Source organism: Chlamydotis macqueenii, chromosome 2 (assembly GCF_036417535.1).
Source record: "Chlamydotis macqueenii isolate bChlMac1 chromosome 2, bChlMac1.mat, whole genome shotgun sequence".
In the NCBI taxonomy this organism is placed as follows: domain Eukaryota; kingdom Metazoa; phylum Chordata; class Aves; order Otidiformes; family Otididae; genus Chlamydotis; species Chlamydotis macqueenii.
In genome coordinates this window covers 149,838,917-149,863,228 of record NC_141557.1, presented here as the reverse complement: position 1 = coordinate 149,863,228, position 24,312 = coordinate 149,838,917, and the positions used below count along the sequence as shown (strand labels likewise).

The window sequence follows — 24,312 nt, the reverse complement described above, 5'->3', positions numbered from 1 at the left end:
GGCTGCAGTCGGCGCACTGCACACAGCAGGTAGGCAAAGAATTCTTTCACGATTTGCTGTTCTTCCTTACTACACAAAGCATCAAAGCAACCCAGATTAAGCTACTGCTTTGATCTTACTCATTCTTTCTTACACATGTTGAGTAGGTTAGGTATGACTTTAATATGAACGAAAACAGTGAAGAAAAAAAGAAATGGCAATTCATGGCTTTTGTACCTATGCAAGCCTATTAAAGGAAGACAACCTGGAGCAATGCTTTCCAAATAACCATAAATTAATCCATCTCTCTGTGACACTTTTACTATTTTTATCACCATACACAATGTCAAATTACATCTCTTAATAACCATTTCTGCCAGTTGAATTGCAACTACAATGTACTATTTAAGAATGTGAAACTAAATAGTGATGCCTGTATATTCTTGTGGCTGTGGTCAAGAACGTGGCACTCCATTGCTCTAGATGCTAATTTTTTTTTAAGTGATTGAACAGTATAAAGGCAGAGAAAGAAGTGGATATGCTTAATGCCATGTGAGATTGTTTGAAAAATTTGAGGAAAATATATTCTTAATGTGATATGTTGATTCTGTGACCATTTTTATTAGAATTAGTTTTAAAAACATTATACTCCTATGAGGACAGGCTGAGAAATTTGGGACTGTTCATCCAGGAGAAGAGAAGGCTGTGGGAGACCTTATAGTGGCCTTCCAGTACCTAAAGGGGGCCTACAAGAAAGCTGGAGAGGGACTTTTGACAAGGACATATAGTGATAGGACAAGGGATAATGGCTTTAAACTGGAAGTGGGTAGACTGAGATTAGATATAAGAAATTCTTTACTGTGAGGGTGGTGAGGCACTGGACCAGGTTGACCAGGGAAGTTGTGGATACCCCATCCCTGGTGTTCAAGGCCAGGTTGGATGGGGCTTTGAGCGACCAGGTCTAGTGGAAGGTATCCCTGCACATGGCAGGAAGGTTGGAACTAGATGATCTTTGGAGGTCCCTTCCAACCCAAACCATTCTATGATTCTATAATATTTACCATGGGTATCTGTATCTTATGTGCATTCTGGACCTGGGGAGAGCAGGATTTAATGCTTACACTGAGTGAGATTACAATCTTCAGAATACAGGAGATCAAAAAATCCTGGCTCTCCAAGAGGAGGAAGAGCACCGTAGTACTGTCCTGCTATGAAGTTGCAAGATGTTAGGCAGCTGTCTTGTGTTCACCGTACAAGCAGATTTCTCAGTACACTGGTGTGGCTCAACAGGGAGCTTGGTGGAGTGCCAGTGCAAAAAGATAATACAAAGGAGATGGAAGCAGGGACAGGCTACAGTAGAAGAATTTAGAAATGTTGCCTGAGTATCTAGAGGCAGTGTAGGAAATCCAAAGATTAAATGTAGTTGAGACTTGCTCAGGAAGAATAACACGAAGAGCTTCCGCTCGTATCTTAGTATAAAAAGACTGTGCAATGAAAATGTGGCACCCTTGCTGAATGGAGAAGATGATGTAGTGACAGTAGACACAGATGAAGCCAAGGCATTCAGTGGTTTCTTTGCCGTCTTTACCAACAAGCTATCCCATTCCTCTGTGCTTAGGGCAAGGGTTCAAAGAGAGCTACCAGCAGTAGCTGAGGGTTGAGTCAGCGATTACTTGAGAGAGTTAGACTGGAAAGCTCCATGGGACCAGACAGATCACATCCCAGGTGCTGAGAGAACTGGTTGATGTCTCTGCAAGGCCACTCTGTCACCTTTGAAAGGTTATGAAGATCATGGAAGGTTCCTAATGACTGGAAATAGGAGAATGTTGCAGCCTTTAAAAAGGACAGAAATACAATCTAGGGAAGCTGAATAGCATTGCTTTGGTCCCCATGGAGCTTAATGGTGTGAGTCATCTTGGAACACATTTCTGGGCATATGAAGGAGGAGAAGCTGATTGGGAACAATCAGCATGTATCTACCATGGGTAAATCATGCCTGACTAGCCTGATTGTGTTCTATGATAAAATGACTGGATTTGTGGCTGAGGGGAGAGCCGTGGGCATCACTGATTTCAATTTTAGCAAGGCTTTTGATACTCTCTCCAACAACATTCTTGCATCTGAGTTAAGATGTTATGGTCTGGATGGGTGGACAACAACATGGGTAAAAATTGGTTGGATGTCTAGGCTTAAAGGAAAGTGGTTAATGGGTTGTACCCTACCCAGAGGACAGAGTTCTACACAAATAGAGTGCATCAGGAGTGTGCTCTGGCAGCAAAGGCAGCTAATGGCATCCTGACTGTGGTAGGGGGAGCGCAGCCAAGAGCCTGAGGGAAGGGATTATGCTCCTGCTCAGCACCTGTTGGACCACATCTAGACACTGTGTCCTTTTGAACCCCCCGGTACAGGAAAGGCATTGAAAAATTGAAGCCAAGTTCAGCTGAGAGCCCCCGAAATGTTGGGAGCTGGAGCCGTGTGAGGAGGAGCTAAAGGAACCCAATTTATTCAGCCTGATGAAGAGGTGGCTTCAGGTGGACCTCATAGCAGCCTGCCAGGATCTATGAGGGGGTCTTCAAGAAGACGAAGCCAGGCTCTTCACAGTGGTAGACAAGAAACAGCGAGCCTAAATTGAAACAAGAAAGGTTCAGACTGGGAATAATGAAAAGAAAAACATAGGAAAAACATAACATTGGGATTGGACGAAATGGTTTACGTGCCGAGCTCTAACAGACCATAAATCCTGAATAGTCAGACACCGTTTTCTGTTCTCCTGGCTCCATCCACTTTATGTAGAAACCTAAGGTACTTTACCCACCACAGAGAATTTCCATTGGGTAGCAGTGAAACCTGTGATATAGCCCGAATTCTTAATTATAACAAGAATATTTTTTTTCTGCAAAACACAGCTATAATATTTGAGTTAGTGCAGGCTTAAGCTTGTGTCTGCATGGCATGGTGCAGAGTTTTATGGACCTACCAGCCAGGCTTCCTGTGTGGGGTAGCGTTTTTTTTATTTAACTTGGCCTGTGAGTTAGGCTTCTTGGCAAAATTTATTAAGTGGGACCTAGGAATGGGTTGCACAAGCACCTGACCACACTTATGACTGGTTAGCTTGAACATCTGTGCTGTGCTCCTCTACTGTAGTTAGCAGAGGAACAGCCACCCTGGGTCAACCTGTTTCAACTGGTATAGTCTTGCCCAATGTTACATGAATACATACCGGGCAAAGGGCTGGTTTTGTTTATTTTTTCTGTTTAAGAAAGGATGAAGCTGGTGTGTTAGGAGAGGAGGGGGTTGGAGGAACTGGGCAGTTCCAGCCTTTCTGTTGCAGAAACTCAACCAAGTTCATCACTGACTTCCCTTAGCCATGCAGCCAGAGACTGCGACAGTCATTCCTTCCGGTACATGGAGCTCCAGGATTACTTATAACTCACAGTCTCCTAAAAAAGACTGGAGTTTCAATTTAGACATGTATTCACTGATTTTGTGTGTGAAGGACAGTGCCTGGTCCAATCTCAGGCAGAGCTTAATCCTGCAGCAAAGTATTGCTCCTCTTTCACCTTCTTCCACCTCTGAGTTTCCTCCTAAAGAACAGGAAAATAGCCTGTTCATGATGGTTGTTGCATTAAGGACACCTCTGGATTTTGTCAGCCAGTGGTCTCAGTATGTCTAGAGGGTTCCAGAATTTGGATCCCCAGTCTGGCAAGCATGTTTTGGTGACTTTCTGGTTCAGAAGTAAAGATGAGGGATGGAGAGGGTATGAGTGTGACTGTGCCTACCCACAGGGATGCTACTATGCCTCTTCTGCGTGACTGGTAAACTGACTTGCTGTGAGTGGGGCCAGCAGCCCTGGGCTTGAAATTCTAAGCGTTACTTTTCCTCAAGAAACTTTGCCTTGAATTAGTCATTAATTCTTTATCATTACCCATTAATGATTCTAAACCCGAAGTGCTTAGCTTAATGAGTTTATTACTATAGATACTAAAAAGTGTAATTCTGCTTAATTTGGGGGAATGTAAATTCCCAGGAAGGGAACAATTCAGGATTAATTATGTCATGCTAAGTGAACCTCTTTGCCCAAATACTCTCACGGCGTAGTTGGAGTGATGAAAAGAAATGTGGTCCCACCCTTTCATTCATGGGTTTGAATAGTTCCTTGGAGGGTGTATAGCAACATAGATGATTTTCTGCTCGTAAAAACAAGTGGTTTTCTGGAGGAATAAGTAGGAAAGAAACTGGATTACAAGAGTGTAATTGCAATTACACTTGTAATTACAAGAGCCTGGGTGCTCCTGTGTTGGTCAGTGCTCAGAGATGAGCTTGGAGTCAAACTAACAACCAGCTAAATGGTTTGGAGGATTTTTCTGTTGAGGGTGAGGTTGAGGAGCTATGACTGTTGTCTAGTTGCCTTTGCAGTACAGAGCAGTAGAAGGAAGACTTGGAGCTGACCCTCTGCATGACTAGCTGATGGCATGTCCAGCTCTTCATATACCCAGAGGAAGACTATGTGCAACCGATGCTTAGAGTGACCTGCAGGGCACGCTTGCTGCACTATGCCTAGAGTCTAGCATTGTCCTTAGCCTCCAGATATAATTCTTTCATTTTCAGTGCCAAGTGGGAAATAAAATCTATGGACCTTCATTGCAGGGGCCCTGGGGTTTCTCTTGACATCTCCTGCTATGAAGAAAGGTGAACCACAACTAAGAACAGGCTCATTCTGAAGGCAAAATGGTTGCTGCGTCTGAAAAGAAGAGCTCCTTCAGTATTACCAAAGATATGAAAATGGACATACTGACATGGAGATCTGAGTAGTTGGACACTGACAGCAAAGCCTTCACGCTTACTGCTCAGTATTTGTGGAGAGTCCCGCTGAAGTCCATGACTGAGTCACTCGACCACACCTCAATCTGGGTTCTTGGGGGATAAAGCCTGTTCTACAGCTGCTTCCTGTGTTGCAAAGGTGCAGGTGATTTTAGCATTAGACATCAAACATCACAGGTTACTGAGTTAGGGAGTTAACATGTTCCTACAATCCCTTGTTAAACCAGCAACACGCATTGGTAGAGCTGATACTACACGTGCCTGTCTACAGCCTACAACAATGGTGTTGCTTCCCTTGCACTGTTCTCTTTGTACTAGACTTTTTTATGTTTTTCACAGATTTTGGGGGACATCAGAGGCTAGAACTGCTCCATCTATTCTCAGGTTGCCTACAAGCTGTGCAGGCTTGCATGCAAAAGTGCCGTGGCTAGGCTAATTCCTCACACTTCAGACCAGCCTGATGGACGATGGAGTTGGAAGCAGAGATAAGCGAGTCCTCCCCTGCATATCAGGCAATATAATTGCACAGCCAAATTAAGGAGAGTATAACAACAACTAAGCTAAGTTTGAAGATGGCCCTGCTTTGTACGGAAGGTTCAACCAGACGACCTCCAGAGATCCCCTCCAACGTAAATTACTCTCTGATTCTAACAAAAGAAGGACTTTTTCATGAGAAACTGCAAATCTGTTCTCCCAGCTCTGAAGTCACCAGGGAAATTACTGGCACTTCCTGTGGAGGTCAAAGATAAATAAAGATGATCACACTCTTTCCATCTGTGGACTTTGCAAAGCATTTCAGTAATTAATATACCAGTGAGTTTACTACTTCTGCCATTAGTGAAATCATATTCACCTCTGTATGCTCTAAATTTGCCCCTAAATTACACATAGAAATGCCCACCCTAAATAGCACGTAGAAATGAAATAAAAATTCACAACTGGCTGGATGCCCCCCGTAGACCTGTGCTGACTTTATGGTTGCTACCATCTGAACAGTAGTTGCTCTTGCTTAACCCAGTGAGGTGAAGGCTGGATTGAGCCCTGTCCCTGGTTGTCTGCTCTCCCTACAGCAGATGAATAAGGAGGGTTTACTCTATCTACAGCAGGTGCCAGGCATGTTCTGTGGAACTTTTATTTCCTCTTCTTGAGGAATTCACAGACAAAGTAGATGGTGACTTGGCACTCAGAGTCATTCCACTCTCCCGTGCTGAGCATTTCCACACAGTCCTCACGGCCAGCTGGGTCATGAGGCTCTCCTTCCTTCCAGTTACTGTAGTTCTGCAGCGGGCTGTTGTCTGCGTACACAAACTGTCCTTCTTTTTCCATGTCGTTCAGCCCAATGAAGGCTCGGAAGAGGCCACTGCTGGAGATGTAGTCAGCAATCAGGGCGTTCGTTGCCTCATCTTTAGGCATGGCCAGTGTTCCTCCTCTGTCTCTGCAGTGGCTCAAGGCTTCTCTGTAATTCTTCTCTTCTTTCACAATGTAATAGAATTTCTCATCTGTCTCCCTGATACCTGCTATAACTTTAAAGGGGGAAAAAATTGCTTAATGGCATTTCAACAGATATTGAAGGTGCTTCTATTTCAATATGACAATGAGATGATTTTTACATTAGAATTAATGAAAAGGAGAGAGGAAAAGTATTCCCACCACTGAATTTGTGATGAACAATGAGGATGTGATCAGACACTGATGCTACTAACAGGAGTGACAAGCACCTTGCACACATTAGAACAAGAACTGTTCAGTCCTGATTGGCATGTGTCTCCTGTGACACTTAAGTTTTACTTCACGGATATCTAGTACTAATCAAATGAAGGCATGCTAAGTGGACAAATAGCAATGTCTAACTCTGGATCACCCCCATTGCTTTGCATGTTTTTGAATACGGATTGTGAATGAGTGCCCTGGGATAGAAACACAGGGGTATAGATAGCTTTTCAGGTCCTTTCCCTGTAGAGGAATGTGACTACAAAAATAAGACATTTTAAATACAGCCTGATATTCAGAGCTGCTGTAGCCACTAAGTGGCATTGACTAGGAAGGAAACTGGCTGCTTAGCAGCTTTAGAAGGCAAACTTCTCAGGCAGAGTGTGTCCTAGTGAATTAAGCAGCGCCAAGAGCATGTCTGGGCAGACGGAAGTTAATTGTCCCTGCTGATGGATTGCTGGAATGGTCCTGAGCAGAGCTTTGGCCTGGGGCAACTCCCACTTTCCCAGACAATTCAGGAGCTACCCCAGTCGCAGTTTAGGAGTTAGTAGAGGACCACTCCTGATAACATGGCATTCAGTTTTGTAGGATTTAATAATATAGGTGAGGGCTGTTCTGTGCCAGTTGCCCACAATCTCAGACTAGAAACGGTTGTGGAACCTTCTCAAAATCTCTGCTCTGCCAGGAAACGTGATTCCTTCCTTTCAGTGGGGGCGGTTTGTACAGTCCACCTGACAGTACTGCCTGCAAACCTGGCTTCTTGTAGCCCTTGTCTTTGGTTGTTAGTGTCTTGTTACAGGAAAATGATGCTTGAACTGAGGGAAGCATAGAAGTACAGTGCCTGCCTGCAGCCTTCCTGCACAGCAGAAAGATCAAGAGGTTCCTGTTGCTTTTCCTGCCTCTCTGGTGCAGACTGGCACAAAATTTTCCCTTTCATTGCCTGAGTGGCCACTGAGCCTGAGCAGACTGACAGTGGAAAGGCAGTTAGCAAGCTGTGCCTTGTGCTTTTCATGATTCTTTCTGTTGTGCTGTTGATAATTTTTGTATTGTTTTTGCTTTTATTCATCTTCTGCTTATATCCTCACATGGATAATACTGTCTCTTTTCTCTATGTTTTCAGAGTGCCACACAGAGTGAGACCCTCTCTCTTGACCTCGGTGCTTCCATAGAGCAGCAATGGGAGAAGAATAGCAATGATAAATGTTATAGGAGCCAAATAAATCACTGCAGACACATAAGGATCCTTACCGTTCTTTACAAACTTGATGGACGTGTTAAGACGAGCAACATTAAGATTCAGTTGTCCCACAACTCTGCGGTATCTTCCACAGTCACAGACTGTGCCTGGTACAATACAAAGGACAGAGGATTTATTTGTTTAGCAGTGTGTTTGTGTGTTTGTGTGTGTGTTTGTGTGTGTGTGTCTTTGGAGAGTCGGCTGTAGCCAACTTCCAAACCTTCTGAAGACTTGGCTTCAATTTGTGAAGAGCCAGTCTCACCCTGCCCCACTGGCCATACTTCTCTTGTGCTTAATTAATTAATTAATTATTAATTAAATATTAAGCACTTCAAAGCGCTTACAGAGAGAAGAGTTTGCCATCTTCTTTCCACCTCTATCAATAGGATTTGCACATCCTCTGCCCCTCTCATTATTGATCCTATCTGGCCGCAGAGATGTGCCTTGTCATGCTGAGCACTACGGCATTACATCGGAATGCCAAAGGTCTACCTTTCTATCCATAGACAGCACTGGTTCCCTGAGCTTCTAATAAAACCAACAGCATCCATGAAATGGGGAAAAGGCTGTTTTGTCAGTGAAGGAGTTTTGTGAGTATGGATAGAGGCAGGACTGGCAAAACTTTGTTGGAAGTACCATGTTAGTGAACTGCTGCACGCAGATGTTATACAGGAGAAATAGCCGATACCAATTCAAGTAATCAATAGCTTTCAAGTACTGAAGTCTCAGTTATGTTTTTGTTGGTAAACTGAAATTTGGCTTGGTTTTCCATTAAGAACCAAACTGGCATTGCATATGAGATCTCATAAAAATGAACACAGCTGTACATTCAAGGTGGGAAAACATTCAAGGTTGTTAGGACTGAGAAGAACCTTCTGGGTCATCAGATCCAAATTCTTCTCCTGTAAGTAGATGTGTTGCATGAATTTAACCACAGATTATGCTGTCCCTAAAATCACTTGTGTTTTTTGCCCCCATGGTCCTGTTAGGAAACTCTTAAAGAACTTAATTCCTTTGGTATTCAGAAACCTTCTTCTAGTTTCTAGTATAAATATGCTCTTGGCCTGTTTACGTGTTACTTTTTGTGTTATCAAACATTGTTCATTAATTTAGGTAACTCTTCTCCATATTTTGTGTATGTTGGTATATTCATAGCCATCGGTCATGCCTTACCCAGCCTTCATTTTACTAAACAAAACTTTTTCAGTCTCTTCCTGTTCGTTTCACCTGTTCTCAAGTTTGTCCATGGGCCTCAAAATTTTGTGAAACTCCTGACAAACCAACCCTGAAATCAAAGACATTCAGCAGAGAAAGATGCATAGCATACCTGCTTTTCCCTTTTTTCCAGAAACCCCTGATAAGCCTTTGGCTCCTTTGTCACCTAAATAAAGAAGAAAATATATTCTCAGATATCAGACAGTGAACGTATCAGGGGAGGGTATGTGAAAAACCTGTTTAATAATATATTAACTGTGTCCTTCTGAAAAGAAGCCCTAATGTGTTGCACTGGCAGATGTGCCAAGTCAAACAAACCATGATTAATTCTGGTGTATGGAAATAAGGAGAACCCTTTAATAGCTAACTCACTGATAACACAGGCATCTTGTGTGCTGCTGGTTCCTGGTACCACTTACTTTAAATATAAACCACACAATGATCCCAAGAGGCTGAAAGCACTCAAGAAATCTGCAGGAGGTGAGACCTGGCTTCTGTCATTGCCTGGCAGGACAGAGCCCTTCCCTGGGTTCAGTAGCCCCATGATGAGATGAGGCACCAGATGAGGCTGATGCACACTAAGCCATGAATTCATGTGTGCAACAGATTACGTCTGCAGGCAGCAGCGAGCACCTGCACGAAATGAGGTCAGCAAGGAGCAGTGTTTCATTTCAGATACAGTTCATGGAAATGTGATTTACTTTCATCCAACTGTTTTCCCCTTTTTCTGTAAATCACAAAAATGGTAGAAATACTTCTCCAAATGCTGTGCCACTATATAAGCGGAGGTGACGAGCCTTTTAAAAAATCTCAGCTGTAATTTGGATCAGGAAGAGCTGGACTTTTTCTGAAATTCATATAAGCTCTTCTTTTATGGATCAAAACCTTCAGAGGTCAAAAAATACTAATGCTTTCTCTGCCTTATTGTGTCTTTTGATGTCTTTTGATGTGCTTTTTCCTTTATATGGTTGTGGGTTTTTAAAAGAAATTACGAGTTGGCTGTCATTTTAATTGGCATTGCTTGACACTGCACACTTACAAGCTGAAATTTCAGGGTTGCTTCATTAAGAACTCAAATATTTAATGGTAGATTTAAACCGTGACTTAGTGACCTTTACTTCTGCAAATAAAGAAAGAAAATGAGAAAAACTAGAAGGGGACAATAAATTGTATATTCATGTTGAGAGAGAGCTTGATTTAAAGGCTCAGAGCATTGGTTTACTTACTGATAAAGATAAGTAATTTGTGGGATTCTTAAATTCTAGTCTCCTTTGGTGACTGAAGACATCTTAGGAGATAGCTATCTGCATTTTCAGTTGTCTAGCTACTTCTGAAAATTAGTCCCTCAGGCTAAATTCTTTTATTCTTCTCTGATACTGAGGCTGGCCAGAGGCTATCAAAGGTTTATTGAAAACATTGGCTTGAGAAGCTTTCCAGAGAGGTTGTTCCACCCCCTCATCGCATGCCTGGGCTGATGAGCTGATTAGAGACCACAGAGTTCCCCTGGGGATGGTGGAGTCCAGGCTCAGCTTTCAAGGCAAGTCTCCTTGTGTCAGAAGTAATAGTCCTTCTTAAGTAGCTCTCTAGGAATACTGGAAAGGAATGCCTGAGCCTCTTCTCAGAGGACTAGAGCATAATTTCATTAAATTATTGTCCAGGTAGACTTGGAGTTTTCCTTGATTTGCAAGTAGTTGTCCCTGGTTATGTGAGTGCTTTCTTAAAACTCTTAAAATCCTTTCCTCACCGAGCTGTCCTGTGCATTGTTTGCTCATGTATCCTGCAGCAGTGCAGGTGACAAGGTGCGGCATCCTGAGCAGCAGCAGAATATTGGCTTAGGCCTTCAGCATCCAAAGCAGAGGCACAAATTTGGCTTTCTCTTTTAGAGCGTTCAGAGGATTTATTTCACAAAGGCCAGATTTCTCCCTTCCTCTTTTAGCATCAAAGAGGACTGATTCCTTAACTTATAAAGAAAATTATTTTAGCCAAGTAAGTTGGATATATTGCATGTGGGAAATAAAACAAGAATATCTCAGTTAGCTCTCATCACCAATCTTTACCCACAACTTTATTTGGAGAGCATTTGTCACAGCCATTATTTGATATTACTCCATACCTGGAACTCTCACAAAATACATATTTACCTTGAGGGAAAAAAACCCAAGAAAATTCCCAGACCAGAGCTTACCCTTTCCACCAATTGGACCAATTTTCCCAAGCATTCCCTGGTCACCAACATCCCCCACAGGTCCTTTGTTTCCTAAGAGAAGAAATAAAGAGGAAAAGAGTATGGATCATTTCTGTCATTTCTTTCCCAAGGTACTATTTAGATCTCCACTGCTATTTTTCCTGAGCTTGTGTGGCAAGTTGAAATGAGTGGAGCCCCGAGGATTGTCGGAGAGGGACAGCGTAGATCTCTGCTACTGTGGGATATGACAATAGGACATTGCAAGGCACCTTAGTAGAACTGCCTGTTTGAATGCCCAGAAACATCATGTTTTCTTACAGAAAATACAAACTAAAACTACAAGTGAGTAGTCAAATGTTGATTTTACTTTACAGCCAAACCAGGCTGACAGCAGGCTTTATTTTGTTGTTGTTGTTGGGTTTTTTTTCCTCCACCCCAGACAAAAGCCTTTCCTTCTTCCCTGAGGTAAAGTCTGCATGGCTTTGCTGGGAATCCTTCTCAAAGCAGGACTGCAAATAGGGAGCTACTAGTTTTACTGTATGTGCTTTCCCAGTCCTCAGAGCACCAAAATAACAGATGCCTTTTAAATTGATTAATAGTTTAAGTTCTAAAATATCTGTCTAATCATGACAGCCCAATTTAGGGAATCTCAGTTTGTACACTGGATTTAACATCACTGAGATGCTTTGTAAATGGTTGGTTACCTGGTTCCTTTGTATCTTACCTGATCTTCTTTTTAAGGTAAGAAGCAAAGTTATGTGAATGTCTTTAAAAATTGAATAGTTGTTTTATTATAACAATAATAACAGGGTGATTTTAAAGTTCCTATAAAAGCGAAACTTTCCTGATTAGTCTTAAACCATTGTCAAGGAAGAAAGACCAAGGATATCCATCATTATTAATGATAAATTAAGCTTTTGAGTTAGAGTATGCAAACAAGGCTGACACCATCACATCTGGTGCATCCGAATGCTCTGCCTAGCTCACACCGTGGATATGGGTAATGTTTAATAGAGCCGAGTCCTGAGACATCTGCAACTTCTTGTTCTCAGCTCAGATGCTGTTTGATCAGAGGAATTTTGTTTCCCCGTGTATGCCTCCATTTGCTTTTCTACAAAATAGGGACAACTGAGACTGAATTTTGTTGATCATCCTGATGTGTTACTAGGAAATAACTCAAAATTCAGTTTCAACTAAAGGATCATTTCAGTAAGAGAACAGTAATCTTTTTGATTATACATATTATCTGGGTAATGATTTACATACTATCTGGGTCTTCTGGATCACACTCATGACAGTCACTTGGGAAAGCAGCAGTAAATGTACTGGTTTATTACATGACTCTTTAAATTCATTGCCATATATAGCTGTCTTACGTATCAGTAGGAATTGCACCAAGCTCTCTGAGTATTGTTAGGTTCACTGATTAATGTTTGACAGGATTGTGAAATCCACTGGTGCAACAGGAATGAAAAGCATTAACATCACTGATCATATGCACCGGTACAGTTGTGTATAACGATATTTATATACCCGTAATAGCCAACAAACCACTATAAATACCTTTTGGTCCTTTTGGTCCAACCTTTCCTTGTTTGCCCACTTCTCCTCTATCTCCTTTGTCACCTTCATCTCCTTCCAAAAAAAAAACCAGAAAATAAAGCATCAAGGTACATTTCTCTCAGTGCAGTAAGTGCAACTAAACATCCTCAGAAAGTTAAGGTCACAGGTGTTTTGCTTTGTTTTTTTTTTTCTTTTTCCTACTGATTTCTTTTCAATTCACTTTGAAGGTGCAGTAGCCATGGGATGAATTTCCAGAGAAGGGCTGATGAATGTGACCATCATTAGGAAAAGCTCAAAACTTTCTCTTTTGGAGAGGTTATTCCCACAGGAGAATTATACAACAACAATTTCTAGTCCTACCCTTTAAGCCCTGTTAGCTATAAAGCAGAACAATAAGCCAGTCTTCCTCTGTTGGGAAACCTGTACACACACGGAAGAACTGCCGGGTGAGACAACAGGAATACATTAATTCTTCCTAGTGACTCTGTTCATAATGACTCTGTGTTCAGGGTATGCAGATGCTTTTGGAATTGAAGGAATGTCAATATGTTGAAATAGATCTTAACATAGACCTTAGCACTTAGGGTGGCAGAAGACTTGCCTTCAGCTTTTGACAGGTGACATTTATATGTTGATAGAACAAACGTGTTTTGCAATGACTCCAATGCTTTATTTTGAAAATGTCATGCACAGAGTATCTGTAAGAGGTACGATCACTGCATTTCTTACAGTAGTGCAGAGGTTTCTCCAAATGAGATCAAGACTGTATTACACAGGTTTCTGTACAGTACTGTACAAGTACTCTTACTATCGTAAGAGCCAGTCTCTCACTGAGCAGCTTACAGTCTAAAGGAGCAAGGCAGCAATTAGTAGGAAAGAAACGTTATCTTCCTTCCTTAGGCAGCACACTATTTTGCTTCACATTGTGCAGGAAACTGGAGACACAACTGGAGTTGATTTTCTTATCTTCTACTTCTTACTTTTGAGCCAAATCCCAAGAACATCTTTCCTTATTTTTTTTTTTAGACAAATGCTGAGGGCAGACAACCCCTGCACCCCTTTGCACCAAACGCCCAGGACTGAATACAGGCAGCCTTCCAAAGCCTCTCTCCCTGTTTGCTACCCTGTCTGCTGTGTGCTGGGAAGTAGTGACATAGTCTCTTGGCCAAGCCAGGTTCTCACGTGCAAGTGGCAGCCAGTTGTGTCTGTGCCTGCAGCCCAGAAGAGGAGAAGAGGCTGCAGTTCAGCAATACGGAGTACCCAAGGGAGGGAAGTCTGTCTGGATGTCAGCAAAAGAGAAGTGAGGACAGAACATCATTACGTGATAAGACCAATAACCTGTCTCACCGAGGCTGGTGCCTCCAGCCCTGGCAGAAGGTGTCCAGGGAACTGGGTGTGCTGAGGGTGACTACGACCCAGGCAGCCGCTTCCAGCCTCCCACGAGCAGTGGTTTAAAGGCCTTGCCTGAGCCAAGCACTACATCCAGACTGCTCATGAACAGCCGCTAGTGATTCTTCCCTGCACAGATTAGTCCTGTGCCTTTTAAACTCATTTATCTTTTTGACCCCTGTAATATCCTGTGGCAAAGAGGTCAATGATTTAATGATGTGCTGAGGGAGAAAGTAGCTTCCCATGGTTGCTCTCAGACTGATTGTTCCACTCGTTTTCATTCTTACTTTCTGAAAAATACTGCCTGAACATTCCTGATTTACCTTCTCCTACTTCTGTAGCCATAGGTAACATATTATGGGCTGTTCTGTGGGCTGCTGACAGATGAGAAGTGGTGCATATTAACTGCAGCGTATAAAATGTGGTATTAGCTGTTTGGCTCCTCCACATGTCAGTTATGTGAACTGGGCTGAAGTGTGTTCATGTACACTGAAAAAAACTTCAGTGTGGGGTATCTCTTGCGGAGGGCAGACTCACCCAGTTGGTTAGGATGCCCTTTGCGGGGGATGGTCAGTGGTCCAAGCTGAGGAAGATAAAGGGCTGAACTTCAATTCGTGTTGGAGGGAGGAAGCATTTGCTAGAGGGATGGACAAGGAGGAGACATGATGTGGTGTGTGTGCTGGCTCAGTCAAGCGCTTTGTTTGTTTTTGGCACCAGCTACTACAGGACAAAATAGGAAGAGAAAAGGCTATAAGCAGTCAGCAATAGAGATTTTAAGAATCTCTATTTTCACTGGTTCTTAAAAATACTGAGAAAGTCAGTATATATTTCCAAAAGCCAAGCTCCTTAAATATCCAGCTGAAGCTGTGGGTCTGAGCCTGGAGCTGATGGAAGGATGCCTGTGTGTACTGGGTTCTTGTCTACCGATAAGCAAACAGCAAAGCCCGAGAAGGTATGGTTTAATTTTGCTGTTGACCTCAGTGCTAACAACACCTACAACTGAGAAACCAAGAAATTGGCCTTTCCAAACCCATCTAGGAAACCCTTGAAAAAAGTGTAAAAGTCACTTCTCAATAGTTCAGAAATTCAGAAAAGATTCCCAGAGGCTGACAAAGGGCTTGTGAAATTAAATTCCAGGAGAAGGTTGAGAGCTGATTTGATCACGCTCTGCAAACCTGTACAGGGGAAGAAATGTGTGATAATTGAAAGGAAGCAGAGTGTGATACAAAGGCTGGAAAAGCCAGGTAAGTCCTGACTAGAAAAGCAACATGGGGATATTTAACAAATGGAACGCGATCTCTGGCAGCAGAGGGAGATGTAGGAGGCTTTTCATGTCCAGCCTTTCCCCACGCAATGAATTCCTTTGTGTAAGATATGCTCTAACTCTGGGTCTGGTGCAGAAATTGCTGAAGGAGGAGTTTCTTTGGCCTGTGTCACATAGAAGAGAAAAACAGATTCCTGCTGACCTTCCAAACTAGGGCTTGTCACCTTGGCAGTCCTCATCACCTCTCTCCGGCCAGCTAGTTACATTCCCTGTGGCTTGCAGGCTGCTCTGTTGGATTAAAGGCTCTAGAGGGACTGCTGGGTTTTTTTTTTGCAGAAGGAAGACCTCTGTGCAAGAAAGATGCTTTAGTTTTTGGTAAGAAACATTGCTTAGACAGTTAATCTTAGAAATAGAGCCTAGGAAAGAAAGTCTATGTACAGGTGGAGAAACTGTGGTTACTTTCCAAAGATGTTTTCTTCCAATCTCAGTTTCAACATTTCAAGCCACTGAAAGCTGCAGTGGCTTTTGCTGAGAGACTTTGGAGCAAGCTTTTCACACACCAGGCTGCTGGAGATGAAGCTAGGTTGCCCTGTATGGGCTATCAGACTGAGAGCTGACAGGTAAAAGGGGTAAAAGGTGTAGGAAAGTTTGTTCTGGAGATACTGAGAGATTAGAGGGTGTCTCAACTTTTATTGCTAACACCTTGTGTAGTCCCAATTTTTGCTCAAGCCTTCTAAAAGCCTGAGGGAGAAGGAAGCAAGATTGATCACCTGTTTCATCTTGGCCTAAAGCTGACTACCACACTCTGCCTTGGTTTCCCTACCTAGGAAAATGGGAAGAATAATAATGTGCCTATCTGTAAGGGAGGGAAATCCTGCCTTTCTCCCCATATTGCACCTGAAAATGGGTAGGCCATTACAAAGCAAGGGTAGAAACAAACATTATTAATCTCATTGTTAATTTAAGAACAGAATAAGCCCAGTGCTTGATAATACGGTGTTATAATTATAAACGACTCGAGTCCTCCTTTAGCTGTTGTGTGCAGTGATCTCTAATTTTGGCAAGAAATGTGAACTTTTGGGTTATGCTCCCCCCTTGTGGTCTCGCTATGATTTGCAAGTAGGTAGGAAAGATTGTGAGAGGTTTGTTGGCTTTGTTTTTGGGCAGGGGTTGAGTTGGCTTCGTTTGTAATTTGTAATAAGTATCCCTCCCTTTCCTCAGGGACTGCATGTGGACAGGCCATCCCACTGCATTAGCCACTTTTTTTTTGTAATCTGCCAGAAAAAAATCTAAATCCTGCCAGTACGCTGGAATGGGTTTTTGAATTTTGTACTACTGTGCTTTGTGCAACGTAAGTTTTCTTACAGAAAAAAACAACCCTCTGATCCCTGACCTCATATACTTGTACTCTATACCTAGAGGTTAACCTCTTGTTTGTGTTGCTTTACACTTGTGTCAAGCAACAACTTGTGTCAAGTTTTAAGTTTCAACTTAATTAGCAGATTGTCACCTTAAAACCGTGGTTGCAAGGATGCCTGATAATGCACTGCACTGGCATTTGAAGCATGGGTGAAGCACTTGGAGCCCCTAGCTCAAGCAAGACCATTTCTCAACCTTGTTAGTATTCCCTCAAGCTAATTCAGTTCTTCTGTGCCATAGATTCAAAATACCAGACTATTAAAATGAACACATGGAACAATAAATTACTAGACTCTTCCAGCTTGGGACTGTGTGAGACAGAAGGAAAGCAGAAGCCATAAGCAGTAAATGACTTTTGCAGCCATTAGAAAATCTTAATTGTAATTGAGAGGGAGCCTCAGTCCTTCCTTCTCCTCTAAACAAGCTCAGGAAAATGCTGAAGGTCTAATAATCAGCAGGATTTTTAGGCAGTTGAAAGGGGCTCTGCCTTTTTAGGAGTTTCACTAAATAACACAATGTTGAGCCCCATGTTTCATGCTTTTAGTCCCACCTGAGGCAATGCAGGGACCCTCCTCACCTCCACAGATACAGAGTGAAGAGTACAGGTGGTTTCTGCCTGTCCTGGGCGTTCAACTAAAGGGATAAGGAGATGCATGTCACTCTGAAGCCTTGAGAATCCTCCAGGAGCAACTGAATGCCTTGCCCTCCTGGAAGAGCCTTGCAGGTAGCCACAGGATGAGCTCTGCGGCCTAGGGACACTGAGCGGCCCTGAGCACGGTGAACCTTTGCAGCACTTGCACGTGCACAATCCCTACTGAGAGGTTTTGTCACCAGAGGGAGTTGCAGACTGCAAGAAATAACCAAATACAGCCCAGTTTGTCTTTCCAGTGTACGAGTGCGTCATAGCTACGTCAATGGAAAGCCTCAAGATTTCCTCTAATTTCACTTTCAGTGTCTTTTAGATCCTTAGAATATTTCCCGTAGCAGTGGGGATTCTTGCTTTGAAGCTATATATGGCTAGTGAGGACCGGATTTCTTGGCACCTGCCTGTCTGCCACGAAGTGCTCTTCCCTGTCCTTCCTCCTCCCTTCAGCCCTCAGCCCTGGCCTGCAGGCCTCCTTCCCCTCTGCCTGATGTTGAGCACTCTTCTGACCCGGCGTTGAAGGAATTCGACTCAGTAAACAGAGGAACAGCAAGAAGGCAAATGTACGTTTTTAGTGAGTGAGCTGAATCGGCTCAGTGAAAAGTCTGATGAGTAAACAGCTGAGCCAGCACAAGCAGAAGTAGGACCACATGGTCAGAGTCAGTGAAGGAGATGTTTGGCCTCTCTTTTTGGTAGAAAATCTGACAGATATGTGCAGCTGTAGTGTGCAACTGCACCCGGAGCCACTTTCCCAGGTGTCCTGCAGGAACATGCAGGGCTCTCACAGATTCCACTGTTCTTGGACATGTCTTTTTTCACTCCGCTCCAAATTAGACAACAGGGGCTCTTCCCTGGTGAAAGAGAAAGAATCTTCAAGAGAAAACTGAATTCTCTGCTCACTTTTCTGCTTTCCACTTATAACGTTGATTCACTTCTGTAGAAATACCCTCTTCTCATGTTGCAGTGCATGAGCCAGACCCAAGCCTTCAGTAGGCTCAGTGAAGCTCTGCTGACTTGTATTATTTGAAAGCATAGGCCTTTGTGCATTACTGGGACACAAATTATCTCTTTAATAACAGAGAAATAATTTAAATTGTTCCTGATTCTTCTTTTACTTGATCTGCCTAATTTAATTTTCCCAGCCTGTTCCCCTGCCATTCTGACATGATCTCAGAGACACATGGATTATGGTGGCTTCAGCGAGAAATCAGACTGACATTGATAAAAAATACAGACCAAATATCTTTTCAATTTACGTATTTAAATCCTCACGTACATGCTTTGTAGCTCAGCCTGATAAACTTCAGAAACAATGTACACTAAAATGAGGAAGTCTAAAAGCCATGAAAAAGATAATTATGTGTTGAAATTAAAGGGCTCATCAGACTAAACGTGAGGCGCTAAGAGGGAAGTTTAGTTATAGATTTGAACAGCCTACAGGATGTGGTAAGTCATTTTATCTTTTCAGAAGGAAATGTGGATAACAGCATATCTGGTTTCTGAGAGAGTTTGAGATTTTCCAGGAGTGGAATTGCGTAAGTGCAACTAAAGCTAAGAAATGGACAGCTATACTGGAGACCACAGTAAATGCTATTTTGAGGTGCCGGCCAATGTCATAGAGTTTATAAGCACCATTTGTCAGAAATAATCATAAGGAAACATTTTACATCTAAATTGCTATGGGAAACTCCCAGTATTCTTCAGATTTCATCTCACTCCAGTTTCTCAACCTGGATCTGATTCAAGATCTTTGAAGTTCCTGTGTCTGGATTTCAAAGGAAATGAGCTGGGACCTGGGACCGATAGCAAGATCTAGAGACAGTCTTCTGAAGCACTGAGCTCCCATGAACCCACTTGAAATCAGCTTCTGCAGAGCCAGCCCCTGCCCCAGTCTTCTTCTCCCCCTGCTCATGCTTTTAATGGGAATTTAGGAGTCAAAGTTTTAGGCCCTCTGCTTATTTCTGACCTCATGTTGTTGCTTATTGATTTACTCAGACTAGGTAATCTGGTCTAATTTCATCTATCACAACAGCCCACTTAAAATTTCCTTTGCAGGTTAGACAAAACTGAGCTTGCAGTCTCCAGGCAAGGGCAGACCAGAAGAAAGGTGAGGGCAGAGCCTGGTATTCCTGCTACTGCCAGGGCACGGGCCAACAACTGGTACAACGCTGGATGGGCTGCTACCTCCCCACAGTCCCAGGTCCTCTCTCGGCAGCGGCAACGGCCAGCCTGCTTCCAGGCTTGGAAGGGTGGAAAGTAATAGAGCCATGACTAATTTTGCTAGGCCAAGCACTTTGTTGCCCTGGGAAATTCATTGTTTTGTTTATGCTTTTTTTTTTGTTTAATGCTTTTGTTTATACTTTTATGTTTGTCTGGTTCCCTCTGGACCCAAGAAGTTGATAGAGCACAGAACTTGGCCTTTATTGCCCTAGTTACTCAGCTGTGGGCCAGCGTTACCTAATAAAAGTTCTCAGAGGTCCTGTGCCACAGCAGTCCAGTTAAGATCAAGTTGTTCCTAAACATTTCAAGTCAAACACCAAAAATCACTAGTTATGAATACTGAAAATCTGTTTCAGTCCAAAGCACATATTTTTTCTTTCTTTTTTTTTTTTGTTTTCTGCAGTATTTCAATAAGGGCCCCTCACACATTTCTGCTTTTCACTGCTGTATAAACCAGCTTGCTGTGTACCTCAAAAGCCTTTTCAGGAAGATAGAACAAGACAGCCATTGCACTAGGGCTGTGTTCATTAAAAATAATCCCCGCTTTTGGAGAAGAGACTTGAGCATTGCCTAGAAAAGGAAACTGTGAGAGGAGTGCCAGCTTTTGCTTTTCTCTTATTCTTTTTTTCCCCCTTTTTCTGGAGTCCCTGTTTAGACAATTTCTTTGCATAATTCTTTACAAACAGACTTCAGCTTCCATTTGCTTGCACCAGTGATGGAAAGCAGCAGAGAGACAGAGGGGATTGCGTGGCGCCTGGTTTGCATCACGCGGAACCAGCAGAGGTCAGGCCTAAACTCCTGTTCGTTTCTAATGCTGAGCGGTTTGATTCAGACTGACTTCCATCACTGCAGCAGAGTGCAAAAGTTACATGACATTTACTGCATTCCTTCAGTTCCTGGGAGACTGCATCCTTCCAAATTATTTTCTAGCTCTTTGTGTTATACAAAGGCGTCTGGTTTTGCCTCATGCGTTTTGGGAGCTCCTGGGACTCTCTCACAATGGGTTTGAAGACTTTCCTGATAATCAGCTTGGAATTACCCTTTCTTCTCTTCCCATCACTCCTATCATACTTCTCTTGTGACATCTCAGGTATGAGCATAACAAAGAGTATATTTTTGAAGGGGAAGAATTTGGCTTGCACAAATTAACTTGGACAAGTTACATGTGGCTTGTACAAGAAGTGGCCAATTTTCACAACACTAATGACCCTTTTTGAACAGGTGATTTTCAACGTGAGCATGTGGAAAGGTCTACTGTTTGCTCCTGTAGCAACTGTAAATGTCTAGGTGATGAAGTGAGTAATGCAACCTCCAACAGTGCAAGAAATAAAGGGTTATAAATTCTGAGCCTCTCCAAACAACCTAATTTCTCCCTCAGCTTTCTCCTCTCCATTGTGCTGTGTGATGCGAACAGCAGTATTGCTGCTGCACAGCACCAGGGACTAGCCCACTTGTAGCCCACAGACTGGATCTAGGCTACAGGACAATTTCTGCCTTGCAGTGGCATAGGTGAGGTGGGACAGTGTAAGGAGTCTTACAGCTATTGAATACCTTTTAATTCCTTGCTCTTCTAGTTGCTTTGGCCCATTAGACACTCCCATGTTCATATGGAAGGAGGAAGTTGCCACAACAGCAATCTGGCCTGTGGTGGTAGAAAAAAACTGGCCAATCTCCTGTGCGAGCTCAGCACCTCCACCTTGTGGGAGCACCACTGTGTTCTACCATAGCTGAAGATGCTGAGCAGATGGAGGTGAGGGCGTGAAACTTGTGCAGGGTGGGTCAAAACTAATTTTCGGGAGAATGGTGGACAAAGGCGCACAACAGATGTAGCACAGAAAATAAAACTTACAGCAACAGAAGTCAGAGGCTGGTCCATTGTTGGGGTTAAAATTTCAGCAGCAAAGTGCTGCCTGTGGCTGTGGTGTGGTTCTAGACTGGGGATCATGTGCTCTGAGTCCATAGACATAAGATGGATAGAGGAAAACTGGCAGCAGGACAGACTTCTGCCATATTAGGTCAGCATGCTTCATCCTTGACTAGAAGGGATGCCTGAGGAGTAACAGAGTAGTTCACACACCCAGCCTGCTCAGTGTTTAATCGCCCAGCTGACTGACAATCAAAACGACCAGTGCCATTGAGAGGCGTTTGTGACTGTCCTGGATGAGATCAAATGTGTTAGGAACTGAAATTAGTCTATAGGATCGTACCACATAGACTGCAACATGTATTTGATGACCTGCAATGATGTGAGCCAGTAATTTGGAGGTGATTTACTCGATACTCCTTTTACCAATCATGGAGCTTGGGCTTGGTAAACTGATTTTAAAGTAGTAGGACCTTGCTAATATACTATTTGGCTCCTCTTGTGTCTTTGTGTCAGCCAGGAGGCAGTAGGACTGGCAATTACTAAATCCTGACTTTCTCAGTATCATGCTTGCAAAGAACCATAATACCCAGCCTTTAAAGGCTCCTTATACAACCTATACCACAGAAACCAGCTGGAGTCCCAGCTACTCTCATGTTGCCACCAGACCACCTCATTAGCCTTGTGACTTGTTGAACACAATTCTGTCAAACCTTGTTCTCCAGCCTGCCATTATTCAGATACTAACTAAACAAACTCCCACTAGCTCCCTTGGGGATCATTACATCTCTCTGCATTTATGCTGTAGCAGCAAAAGTTTAAGCTTGGATTATAATCATAAAGAAATTAACTTGCTGATTAAAAATGGTCCTTTAAGCAACATGTATTTGAATAATCTATCATAAAAACAAATGAGTCTGTAGCAGTGCTTTTGACTTGATAATCTTTTTTTCTGCTTAAAATTTAAATCGGTTGCATCTTTTTCTCTCAGTCTGTAGCCTATTGAGAAATGCAATGAATTACTAAAAAGAAAGCAATAGTTTGAGCTGTAATAGCCATGGTGTGGAATATATATTTTAGATCTGTCACCACAAGATAGATTTGTACATCACAGACCTAATTTTTGGCTGTGATACCCTCCAGGCAATTTCATTGACATTGGTTGTGTTACACAAAAAGTAAGTTAATGCAGAAAATTTGGTTTCAGATATTTGCAAACTGTTTTGAAGACAAAAGAACTGCACAAGCCAGAGCTGATCTAGTTCTTCTTGAAACCTGTAGTGAAGGTCCTGATTAATTCAACAGGATCTGCTGGATCAGATCTGATGAAAGCAGCAGAGCTGTGTTTACAAGTAAGCATTTGGAAATAATGACAGTTCAGTCATTGTCAATATTGCATATCTCTCTTTACCTATAGGTGCAAAGTGAACCATTAGCAGTTCAAAATAGGTGCCTACTTTTAGACAAAGTCACTGAATTTATGGCTGTTAGCTGTACTGGTGTGATGAATACAAGAAGTAAGAGAAGATTTATGTGGCTGGAGAAAGATGCAAAAGGACACCTCTAACTTATATGAGACTATGTGGCACTGTTCCTGAAATGAAAGAAAAGCAAATTCAAATCTCCTTGCTTCATCACTTTCCCCCGTCACAGTTTCACTTTTCTAGATGTTTGTACAGTCCGCAATAATTCACATCTTTCATCCCCAGCCCATGCCACAAGTCCTCCACATCTCTCTTTTTAAAAATCAGCCTTTATCATTACTGATCTCAGCATTAGCAACCTGATATTCCTCACCTTTTGGTCCAGGTAAAATTGTGTGTGTCGAGCAGACATCTGTTGCAGGTCGATTGTCAACATCAAAACCAAAAATCTGCACTTGGAAGACAAAGAGCACTACTACAGTCCCGTATTTCCTTAGCTGTTGTTCTTTCTTGCTGCTCATCCTTACAGCTTCTCAGGAAATGCCTTTCGTTGTTACAGTCTTAACAAATGCAGCTGATTCAAAAATAAATGCTCCACTAACTGAAGCAGTGCAAAGATTGGGAGCTACATGCAAGAACAGCTAAATAAAGTGAAGAAAGGAGTTTGACGATGCTGTAGTTATTTCTGTCCTGCACATTATCCAGGATATTTATTTAACACTGACAGCTGTTTATTCCAATTTATCTCTTATCTGTGAGATGTTTAGCTGCTTTTGCCATGGAAAATTTCTTCAATATATGGTGTTATCTCTTTTGTAATTTTTTTTTCCCCTTTCAGCACTGACTCTTCATGCCCAGCTTTTCACTTACTCAAGAGACAAAAGAGTTCAGTATTGTATCCAACAGAGTACTAATTAGTTGTAGGATACTTGTGGCTGGTTTTGTGCTGGAAGAGTAATGCAGACTCTATGTAACATGTAGAGAGACTTTTCCACAAAAGCTTTCCTCCAAGGAGACTGTTAGTGACAACGGACAAGCTGCCAGTCTGCTGTGGATGGAAGTCACTGGTGCTATTTCAGACCTTTCAGGTGCTATGTACTCATAGCCCTCAGGGTAGCAAATGAAAAGTTAAAGTTACCAATGGGTATTTGAGCCAGAAACCCACAAATGATGGTTTTATGCTTACAGATTGCTCCACAATGATTGCTCCAAGCCCAGATTATGTTGATAGACACAGTACAGAAGGACAGACCTCAGGATTGAAGCCACAGAGTAGGATGAGCTTGAATGACTGCAGTACCTCCTCCCCTACCGCCAGCTGCTGCTGGTTCAAATCCACATGAGGTAGCTGTCAGATTTTCAGTTAGATGTTGGGACTT

General features: G+C 42.6%; 1 protein-coding gene across 1 annotated transcript; it reads right to left on the bottom strand.

Moving 5' to 3' along the window:
- Positions 1 to 284: 284 nt before the first annotated feature.
- COLEC10 (collectin subfamily member 10) lies at positions 285 to 23,588 on the bottom strand. The gene is made up of 6 exons (XM_010130181.2): positions 23,307 to 23,588; positions 12,711 to 12,782; positions 11,148 to 11,219; positions 9,075 to 9,128; positions 7,759 to 7,854; positions 285 to 6,323 (listed from the first exon to the last, which is right to left on the bottom strand). The coding sequence occupies exons 1-6, from the start codon at positions 23,452 to 23,454 to the stop codon at positions 5,932 to 5,934; spliced, it is 834 nt and encodes a 277-aa protein (XP_010128483.1). The 5' UTR covers positions 23,455 to 23,588; the 3' UTR covers positions 285 to 5,931.
- Between the last annotated feature and the right edge of the window lie 724 nt (positions 23,589 to 24,312).